At 33.4% G+C, this 11,955-nt stretch overlaps 1 protein-coding gene across 1 annotated transcript; it reads left to right on the plus strand.

The window, feature by feature from the left end:
* The first annotated feature begins 5,723 nt into the window (after nt 1-5,723).
* On the plus strand, nt 5,724-9,928 carry LOC107632858 (rab GTPase-activating protein 22-like). The gene is made up of 11 exons (XM_088509343.1): nt 5,724-6,080; nt 6,567-6,662; nt 6,756-6,859; nt 7,113-7,366; nt 7,527-7,649; nt 8,052-8,140; nt 8,689-8,794; nt 8,934-9,031; nt 9,175-9,432; nt 9,508-9,591; nt 9,688-9,928. Exons 1-11 carry the CDS (start codon nt 5,991-5,993, stop codon nt 9,724-9,726), a joined length of 1,341 nt encoding a protein of 446 aa, XP_088365469.1. The 5' UTR covers nt 5,724-5,990; the 3' UTR covers nt 9,727-9,928.
* Nucleotides 9,929-11,955: the final 2,027 nt, after the last annotated feature.

Below are 11,955 nucleotides of genomic sequence, written 5' to 3' on the forward strand. Positions count from 1 at the left end.
ATCGAAAAGTGGATCAGCCTGTTCTTGCTGAAAAAGAAATTCTTCAGCCTATTGTTATAGTCTGTCTACCCCTGTTCCGACTTTGACTCAGAATCCACCATGGACAGCAGCATCTCATACTCATTCCTCTCAGCCATGTAGGCTGAGAGTCGAGCCTAGTGGTTCGACACTTACATTAGATGGTTTCTTTGGCAGCCAAGTCCTCCTTGAACTTAGGGACCAATCTAATACCATGGATCTCCACATAGCACCCTTTAATGAGAGATGGGTCACATGTGCTCATATCGATGTCTAGTGGTCGAACACTAGATCGATATTTCTTGAAGCTAACTTTCATTTTGTTTGACATAGCAAGGTCCATCATCAGCTTCGATCTCTCCAATCCTTCCATCTTCATCCCGTTGCCTCAGCAGAAAATCTAGCACATCTTCCCCAGCCTTCGAATAAATTGGCCTTTCAACTTCAAACATGTCAATCTCAACTTGACTCTTTTCATCGACTATATTGACAGCAACCATATTAATTGAGCAAGTCGTTTCCTCGATTTCATCAAAGTTTGAAGGTACTTGGTAGGGATCTGTATCCACCTTTATTTTTGATTTTTCAACAAACTTGATTCGATCATCCTCAATTGCCTTCTGAATCAAATCCCTGAAACATACACAATTATTAGTATGATGTCTAGGAGCTTGATGAAGTTTACAAAACTTCTTATTTTTTATTTTTGTTACAGAAGGCATTCGTTTTTCTTTAGGGAGAACAAGTTGCTTGTCTTTTAATAACATGTCGAATATTTGATCTGCTTTAATAAGATCGAAAGAATAACTTCTTTCTCCTAATAAAAGAGATTTGTCTTTTGCTGGATTAAGAGATCGACACACATAGGGATGTCCATCTTTTAATTCAGCTGCAAAAGTATTTTCATTATTCGACTCTTCTTCAGTGATGCATTCTAAAAAAGTAACTTCTTTATTGAGAAAGGATTTTTTCTCACTTGACTCAAATTCCTCTTTTTCTTTATTTAGTTTCTCAATTTGTTGAACCTTGTTAGTTAATTGAGCTAAGTCGAGGAACTGCTGATTCACCAGCTTCTTTCGAATAGAAAAATCGAGACCATTGATAGCCATTTTGACTACTTCTGGTTCCAGAATAGGAGTAAAATATTTGTTTCTCATATTCTTGAAACATATTAAATAGTCGTCAATCGACTTAGACTTTTCTCTCTTGACTGTTGTGAACAGATCAATCAAAGTCACCTTCATTTCTTCTCTAAAGAATTGATCATGAAAGTCTCTTTCTAATTGTATCCAACTATGTCTCGAGTTGGGTTGCAAGTTTGAAAACTAAGTAACAGTATTCTTTGTCAAAAGAGGAGGGAAAGTATTTCATTTTCAAATATTCATTGCTTGCCAACTCCCCTATTTCGACCGTATAACGAGCAATATGCTCAACCGTCGACTCTCCATTTTCTCCTAAAAACTTAGTGAGAGATTTTGGAGCTTTTATGTCCTTGGCAATTCAGCTTACAAGACGTAGTTAGGAAAAGGAGAAATAAAATAGGATTGATTAGTTATTCCTATATTGAGGCTAGCTCGATTCAATATTTATTTGACAGCCCGAGCAATATTTTTTCTATAAGCTTGGGTAGCATTGTTAGCTCTAACTTCATGTAATACCCTATTAGGATTTTTCCCTCTACTCAATGTTATTGGAGGATTGTTTACATTGGCACTTAGAGGGATATTATAGGGTCGATTGATAATTCCTGCAATATCATCGACACGTTGAGCTACTTGCTCTATCCTAGTAGTATTGTTTTCAAGAATAGGGTTTAAGATTGTAGCCATCTGCTGAGTCAGCATATTAACTAAGTCATGATGACTATCCTTTATTTGCTGTCGAAACACAGCTAATGACTCGACTGTGTTTGGGGTTTTATACTTGCACGAATGTGTCTCGACATCTCAGGGAAGATAGATTCTCTCCTAGCCATACCGTCGACCTTCTTGGTTCAGTCGACACTTGCCTAAGTATCGAAATTACATTTGGAATGGTATTTTGTCCTGACACTGTAGGTTGAGGTTGTTGCATAAGTATCGACTGTACGGGTATTGTAACACTCCGTTACCCTAGGTCTTACCTCTAGCCGTAAAGTAAAGGATAACAAAGTGTCACGACAGTTCTAAAGCTTATAATATATAATATATTTCCAAGATATTATATAACTAGAAGCCTGATGAAGGAATAAAGCTCAAAGTCGGATAAAGCGGAATTACAATACGCGAAGCATTCTAAACGCGTAGGCACCGACAGAACAAGACATAACAAATATAAAACCTTGTAGATAGCTCCAGGATACACAAAGTAATCATTAAATTAAACAAGATATATATATATATATACACAAAAGAGGACTAGTCACAGTCTGCGGAGTTTGGGCCGGCTAGTCAAACTGAAGTACACAAGAGTTTTAGAAGTTTAAAACGGCTTATACAACTTATCTCTCAAATCAAGTCTCTAAGGCCATAAAGTATAGAATACAAAGGGTGAGAGAATAACTACAATAAAAGTAAAGCAGAATAATACCAAGGAGAAACCATACTCTGCTCTGTCATCACCACACAACACATCGAAGTGGGTTACGACCTGCATCTGAAAAACAACAACAGAATATGGTATGAGAACCAGGGGTTCTCAGTATGGTAACAGTGCCCAGTAATATAACATATAAGATTCCGAGATGCCAGAAGCAATCCTAGAACTTCACATCGATACAGAAATATTCAAGCTTAACAAAATAAATAACTCAAACCATAAACCATAAATGGGGTTATCTAACTTAGGGGATTCCTAACTAATACCAATTCACACTGCTGTATCCCACAACCTTCGCCAACCTACCCTCCACACGATCTCATCGCCACCGCCTTTCGATCCTCCTCAACGCCAAACAGTCACAAGTATATGCAAACAAGTAATACACAGGTAATATTCATGTATAACAAGTAATTCAAGAAGCAGGTAGGCATATTATACAATTAGGCAAATTGCAAGTAATCAAAGAAAACAAGCACATAAGAGATGCATATGATGAATGCCTGTCCTATTGGCGTGATATCATATGTCGGTTATAGTGCCAAACCCGACACAAAATCCGGTCGACAACTCCCGGATTAGTCTCTCTATTGTGCATATTCAGGAGGAATAATTCCGAGGGATGAGTGCCTTACCACATTCTCCTTTCAGAGGAAAATATTCCGAGGGAGAGTGTCCTACCACCTTCTTCTGGATGCTGCATGATTTCGTGGGATAGTGTCCTAATACCTTGCAACCAGAGAGAAACGCATACTCAGAAGGAATAATTCTGAGGGATGAGTGCCCTACCACCTTCTCCATCAGAGGGTAGCATTCCGAGGGAGAGTGCCCTACCACCTTGCAACCTTCACATCTCGATGTAGGCAAGACGAATTCCATGCCCTACGCCTACAACTCAGCATAAGTGGGATGAACCACTACCCTTACGCCTACAACTCAGCATAAGCGGGACGAACCACTGCCCTTACACCTACATATCATTGATGGTATTCAAAAGAAATAATCATTTCCAAAAATAATTTCCAATAAGTTCATCATTCATTACCGAGTCCCAAACTCATCATAACCATCATGAGTTCTCAAGTACTCAGTTCTATCATCAATGTAGTACTCCATCATACATACCCGGCTAGATCACCCTCATCAGTACATTAGAAACCTAAGTCTCTGTATTCTAATATTATTACCAGAAATTAACTAACTAACTCATTTATAGTATTCTCTATGTTTCATGGTCTAAAAACAAGTTAAGGGATCTTAAACAAGCGTTATGGAAGTTTACAAGCTTACCATAAAGGTAAAACAGTTAAAAACAAGGTTTTCATTGAAAAACATGACATTGTGCGTACGCATAGAGGTGTGCGTATGCACACAAAGTAAAATTTTTTATTTTGTGTGCACGCATGAATACGTGCGGACGCTCTCAACACAAGGCACTTCCCAACTTGTGAGTATGCATGATGTTGTGCGTACGCACAACTTGCAAATTTCACAGAGTGTGCGTGCGCACCAAAGTGTGCGAACGCTCTCAGCAGTAGGCATATCCCTGTGTGTGCGTACGCACCAGAGTGTGCGTATGCACGTTTTTTGAAAAAAGAATGTTGAGAAAACTCATATAGTCAAAACTCATCTAAGTTGATGCTCTTGCACCATCTTTCTTCGACTTGCTCGTATCTGCATTTGTTACTAGCTCCGACTCTTCAGATCGATACAATCTGTATTCGAAACTCTATAGTCGAAACTCATCTAAGTTGAGAAAACTATCTAGCACCAACAAATGTTGGCAATCTTCGACTTCAACTCTTCTTGCTCAAGTATGCGCCTTCTTCAGCTTAATACAAACTACTGTTGAGATTTATCGCAGTGTCGAAAAACTTATTCTGAAGGCCAAACTACTTCTCTTAATAGTTTCACCTAGTTATTCAAATTGACACAACCCTTATGTCGACCTTCAAAGAGTCGACATTTACCTTATTCGAAATATCGATTTTGAGTACCAACAAATGCCTCTTTAAAACTTGTTATTTTGTGGAAAAAAAATACAAATTTTATATATGTTTTTTATGGGAGCTGGACCACCAAAGATTCAAAAAGTTTGAGCTACCACCTCCTCAAAGGTATTGTATTGTCATTTAAATTATTTTTGTTATCTATTATACTTGCAATTTCACCTGCATTGCAATCGAAGTCATCTTAGTCGAAGCAATCCCAGAAAGAGACTTCCTCTCAAGTTGCTGATGTCGACACTCCCTTTGATCGAGAAGTGGATCAGCCTGTTCATGCTAAAATAGAAATTCTTCTGCCTATTGTTAGTCTGTCTGCCCCTATTTTAACTCCGACTCAAAATTCATTATCGACAGCAGCATCTCATACTTTGACGACTTCTCCTCTAGTATTTTATGTAAAATTGAATCTCAATTAGATTATTGATGTCATTTGCCCTAATTTTTATGTAAATAACCAAATTTAACTTAAGGTATTTTAATAGTTAACTATATAAAATTTTACTAAACTTTTATGTTTTATGTTAAAAACAAAAAAACAAAAAGCTCTTGTAGTGACACGTCCCCAAATTAAATAGCTACACTCTAGAAAATACACAAGAACTAGAAAAGGATTTTGCATAAACTTAACTAGTTTTTTTTTTTTTTTTTTTTTTTTTTTTTTTTTTTTCATTTTTAGATTTGACCATTCTCACATGGCTAAAAATTACATTTCACATGTGGGACAATTAAGAATCTATCTGGTTGTCCATTTTTCTGGCTCCCAACTTACCAAAAAACATTAATCTTCTTAATATAGAGGGGAAAAAAAAGAGAAAGCAAAAACTCATACATAAAAAAAGGTTTTGATTATTTTTTTGGACAACAAATTCCAAGTCACTAAACAAGGATACAATAACTTAAAATATATGTATATAAAAAAAAATGGAGGAAAAAGAAAACAAGAAAAACAACATAAACAAAAGAGAAATTAATTTGTAGAAATTTACGCATTAAGCGGTAATTATTGGTGTATGTATGTGAGGTTGGGAGTTACCTTTTACAGGATATTAGGACTTTCCTCTCTCTATCTAATACCACCATAACAATTCTTAACCTCCCAACACAACAAATTCTAAATAAACCATAAAAATTACTTAAAATAAAATTTAATTTCTTTGTTGTTTTAGACATTGGTCTTCCCAGTTGAGCCTTGGCTGGATACCCTTTGAATTCATCACCAGAGACCTTTAAGGAATTTTTGTTTCTGGGTTTCACTAATAATAATAATAATTTCAAAGGGGTTCAGCTCCTTGCGCTGCCAAGAAAATTAAATTGAAAACTTGCTTTTTTTTTTTTAAATAAAAAAAAAAAACGTGTGTTTCTTTTTGAGGATTCTTTTGCTTATTTGGAATGTGGAGAGATCCTGGAGTTCCTGCTGACTCTTTCTATGAAGTCCGCCCTGAATGCACTGATGTCCCCAAGTCTCGATTTAGAATCAAGGTTTGTTTTCTTTTTCGTAAAGAATGTTAAGAGATAAAACAATACAAGTTCTTTTTTCTCAATGGTTTTTAGTTTTTAGAATAAGTAATTGTAGAAAATATGTCATAGTTTCTATATTCAAAAGATCTACAATTTAATTTTTATTATCTTTATTTTACTTAATAAAAAAGATTTTATTATCAAATTGAAAGAATTTTAGGTATTTTAAGAATACTAATGTTTTAATAATTTTAGTTGTTAATTTTAATTATAAAAAAATACATAATATATATTAATTAAATTAACTGTTAAAATGACAGAAAACATCGGTATTTTAAGAATATTTAAAAAATTTTCTATCAAATTATTCATGGCCGTTTCAACATTTATGAGAATGAATACTGTGAAGAATTGATCGTTAAAAGATTGTTTTTATATTGATTTTTTCCCCAATATTTCAACCATTTTAATTTGTTTTTTCATGGTGTTCTTTTTTGTATGGTTCAGGCTGGTAAGACTCTAAGTGAAAGAAAGTGGAAAGCTGCATTTTCTCCAGAAGGATATTTAGATATAGGAAAGACTCTAAGCCGAATTCATCGTGGGGTAGTTATTAATTACTTTTTTAATTGAATTGTTGCTTCAAACATGCATGTCCTCGGAAGCCCTTATAAGAATTGATTAAAATTTGAAAATTAGGGAATCCATCCATCAATTAGAGGAGAAGTTTGGGAATTTCTACTTGGTTGCTATGATCCCAGGAGCACCATTGAGGAAAGAGATGAGATAAGGGAGCGCAGAAGGTAATTACAATCTCATACATTTTAATAGGCACATGCTATGGTGTCTATATATAGTTAGTTAATTTACTAAACAAAATAAAAATTAATATTTAAATTAAAAAATATAAAAATAAATAATTTTTTAATATTTAAAATTTATTATAAAAAGTAAATTCGACAATTTCGGATTTTCAGCACCAAAGTTACAGGCACAAAAAAATTTGCCATTTTAATAATGGTAATTTGTTGGATGACTTTTGAGAATATGGTTCAGGGAACAATATGCTAAATGGAAGGAAGTGTGCCAAAACCTGTTTCCTCTGGTAGGAAGTGGGAGATTTATTACAGCACCTGTAATTACTGAAGATGGTCAACCAATTCATGATCCTTTGGTTCTTTTGGAAACACATCCTGACAATGGAGTAATTGTCCCAACTCCTGAGACTGCGAATGCCAAACCTTCATGCACTGGTGAAAGGGTCACTGACAAGAGAATCATTCAATGGATGCTAACCCTCCATCAAATAGGTTCTTTATTTTTTAACCATTTATAATGTCATTTACTTATTTTTAACCATAACAAATAATTGTATATTGTAAAAGAAAAATGCTAGTTGTTCAGTCTTTAGTAAGTTTTTTTAATTTGAATCTCATGACTACTGTATTGTATATATAAATTTATTTTCAGGTCTTGACGTGCTTCGAACTGATAGAACACTAGTTTTTTATGAGAAGAAAGAGAACTTGGCCAAATTGTGGGATATTCTTGCTGTCTATGCTTGGATAGATACTGATGTTGGCTATTGTCAAGGTATACCTCTAAATATATTCTCTATTTTTATTTTAATCTCAACTATCTTGCTTCATTTTTTAAACCAATGGCCAAGAAGAGGTTTAAAAATCTTAAGACCTTCCTTCACTTCCCTTTTTTTTTACCTTCCAAAATCTCCCTTTCATTTCTATCACAATATGTAAAGACACCCTAAAAGATCAATTTTTTGGTATATCAAAAGAAGGGGAAAAAAAAAGCACAAATACCGAAATACGAAATGAGTATTATTTATGCAAAATAGAGAATATATAAGATTTGACTATTTTCAAAAATTTTACTTCTAACTTGTTTTTGTATTTGTAAGAAAAATAAATGTAACAATTATATTTGCAGCTTCTGTAAATTCCCAAATTTAATTTTCTAAAAAATTTCTTTTTTTAGGAATGAGTGATCTGTGCTCCCCTATGATAATGCTTCTAAGTGACGAAGCTGATGCATTTTGGTGCTTTGAGCGTCTAATGCGTAGACTGGTAAACTCTATTATTAAATTTGTTTTAGACAATGTTTAACATTGGCAAATATGATTAAAAAAAAAAAAAAAACATTTCATTTCTCATCTTTAGTTATTGACTTGGTTTCTCATCTTAAAAAGATGTTATATTCTTAGTAGTAATCTTAGTGCTTAACTTATATAATCCATAATTAATTTTTTTAAAATTTAAATTTTATATACTGATAGTATAAAATTTTTTTTACATATATATCGAATTAAATATTGTCAAGTCAATAAAATAATTTTTTATAATTATATATAACATGAATGACCATCATTAAATAAAATTTAATTAAATAATAGTATAAAATAATTTATACTATTTTGAATCAAAATTAATATTGGTATTATTTACTTTTAGATAATTGGAAAATAATACTCAACAAATTAAAGATGGTTGGTTATATAGGACTTTGTGTAATGAGCTGCTTTTCTTTTCTTTTTATTAGAAAATAGAATATTATTAAATGTATTCAAATATTTCTCCATTTCTTATGATCTATATATGTTTAAAAAATTTTAAAGAGAGGAAACTTTAGATGCACCGATAGCTCTGTCGGGGTGGAGGCTCAACTAACCAATCTAGCTGAGATTACTCAAATAATTGATCCTAAACTTCATCAGCACTTAGGTAACTCCTTCCATCTTTCTTTTTTCATTTTAATTTTAGGGTTTAGGTATAAGGCACGTGTTAATGTTGCTACTAATAAAAAAAAGAAAGAAATCGAGAAATAATGAGAATGATATCTGGCTTTGATGTTGGTGAACAGAGCATCTTGGTGGTGGTGACTATCTCTTCGCTTTTCGAATGTTAATGGTTCTATTTCGTCGAGAATTTTCCTTTTGTGATTCGTTGTACCTCTGGGAGGTTTGTTTAGCCTTTTTTTTTTATTTACATTTTATTTTTGCTTAGGTGTTCCTACTTCTTCCTTTCTATGATATTGATATATTTGTTTAGTAAAATCCACCTCACTTTGTTGTTGATAATATGTGTCCATTGTTATTGAATAGATGATGTGGGCTCTAGAATATGATCCAAACTTGTTCTGGGTGTATGAAGAGGCAGAAGCAGAAAAGTCAGAGGAAGCAAAACTAAGATTAAAGTCAATGCGTCATTATGGGAAGTATGAGAGAGAGTACATGAAGAATGGAGCAGCAAAAGATGCTCATCCTCCTCTTCCCATTTCTATTTTCCTTGTTGCCAGTGTTTTAAAAGAAAAAAGCGCCGTACTCCTCCAACAAGCACGTGGCTTGGATGATGTTGTCAAGGTTAGTCAACATTTCATCATCTTCTATTATCAATTTTCAATATCTATTAAGTATTAACTCCTTCTTTCTTCTTAGATATTGAATGATGTAAATGGAAATCTTGACGCCAAAAAGGCATGTATTGCGGCACTTAAACTTCACAAGAAATATTTGAAAAAGGTACTACAATAATATATATTTATTTTGTTATTTTTCAGCTTAACATACGTTGACTATTTCCATATACGAAAATAAGTAATTTATTTGTAACTGCAGCAAGCACAGCAGAAAGCACTGAAAGCAGCAGCATCATAGCACCAAATAAAGCACATGACGTGGCACCCCGTGCTTGCAATACAATATTGGTTTTTTATTTCTTTATGGAATTCCAAAAAGAATTTCAGCGATCAAGTCTAATTGCTAAGAAATAAAATGTTGTATGTGACATAAATTTCTTCCTATACTTTTTGTATATGTAAAATAACAAAAATTAAGCATCAAGTCATTCTGTATAAGTATCAATGTTCATAATTTGTAAAGTATATATATATATATAAATAAGATATATAGTTATTATATTTGACAAACAGCTCGATAGGCACGACCGTCTTAACATTTTTTCTTTTTTATTTTTTTTTTAAAAAATTTAAACATTTTCGATCATTTTTAAAATTGAGGATAGAAGAATATTTCTTACTTTTTTTTTCTCCTCTAAGTTAGGTTTTTCATCAACAATTTCACTCTGATTTTATTTTATTTTTAATTAATATAAAAGTTTCTTTTACCATTGTGTCACTCTTTCCAAAATTTATTATTAAAATATTATTATTTTCAAATAATTTATCCAAATATTACTACTTTTTTGGTTTTTCATAGTATTTTTTAACCCAACAGATTAAGAACTAATCCATTGTAAATCTGAGTTCTATTTAAGAATTTGTCATTGGCTAATAAATTATTGCATACACAATACGAAGTTCGAAACGTGTGTTACCATGGTGATGCATGTTATTTTCTTTTAAGCGCGACTTATTAGCATACGCAAACTGTTAGGCACTCATTTCATTAAAAACAGTAACAAGGGAAGTGCATTCTTACACGTGTTTAACAAAAGCTAATGATATTTATTAAGTAAATTAATAGTTAACTAATATTAATATGCAAATAATGTTAAAATTGGTTTATCATGCATTTAAATATATTTATCAATGTAACTAAGTTTTAATAACATGAATAAATGAGACATATAATTAAAATTGTATTATGTCATAATGTAATGCAAAAAAATCTTAAATATAGATGATTAATATTTATCTAATTCAATTCAAGTTATGAGATTTAGATTGGATTGGTTTGTCAGAATTTGAAAAAAAAAAATTTAAAAGAATATGTGTCGATATTAAGAAAATAGAAAGGGATATAAAATCAAGGGATAAGTACTGTTTTAATCTCTAACATTGAGGGTCAGAATCAAAATCGTCCCTGATGTAATTTTTTATTTATAATCGTCCTAAACGTTTTATTTCATATTAAAATCGTTCTTTTTAATAAAATTTTTAATTTTATTATTAAATTATCTTTACTTTAATAAAAAAATTATAAAATTTTAAAAAAATAAAAGAAAGAACGGGTTGGGAGAGGGAGGAGGGGAGAAAGGAAAAAAGGTATGCGAAAAGGGGGTGGGAGAAAGGGGAAAGGAGAAAGGAAGAGGGGGAGGGGGAAGGGGAAGGGGAAGGTGAAGGGGGAGGGGAAGAGGGGAGGGGAGACAGAAGCGGCGGCAATACGGTGACCACTCACCACCACCGTCGCGTCTTTTCCATCTTCGCGGGCTCCCTCTCTCTCTTCGGTGGCGATGCGACGACCTCCCCCTCGCGGTGGGACGAGGCTGAGCGGCGGCTGGGTGCGACGCATTCCTCACCTTGACGGCGACACGTGTAACGGCGGCGACTCCTCTCCCTTGGTCACTGGTTTGCATCCTCTCTCTCTCCTCCTAAGTGCGACACGATGGCGACGATGACGCGTGTGATGGCAGCGACTCCTCCCCCCTTGGTCACTGGCTCGCCGTCACCCCTTCTTCCCCCTCTCTTTTTTCTGCTTGAGCTTCTTCTTCTGCTTCTTTTGCTTCTTCGACTTCTGTCTTTGCTTTTAATTCTAATTTTGATTTGTTATTTTTTGATTTCATTGTTGTTGTGTGTTGATTTTGTTATTGAATTTGATGTTGTTTAATCTGATTTGGTGTTCTTGAATCTGATTTGTGTATTTGATGGTGGTAAAGATGCTGATGGTGGTGGTATAAGTGCTGGTGGTGGTAGGGGTATTTTTGTCCATAAAAAGTTAAAAGGATGATTTTAATACGAAATAAAACGTTTAGGACGATTCTAAATAAAAAATTACATCGGGGACGATTTCGATTATGACCCTCAACATTAGGGACCAAAACAATACTTATCCATAAAACCAAATAACTATGTAGGTAAATTAAGAATAAAAAATTTATGACTATGAGAGCAATACACAAAAAAATTGACTATTGTCTAGAAATTT

Source organism: Arachis ipaensis, chromosome B3 (genome assembly GCF_059453495.1).
Source record: "Arachis ipaensis isolate K30076 ecotype BB chromosome B3, ASM5945349v1, whole genome shotgun sequence".
Taxonomy (NCBI): Eukaryota; Viridiplantae; Streptophyta; class Magnoliopsida; order Fabales; family Fabaceae; genus Arachis; species Arachis ipaensis.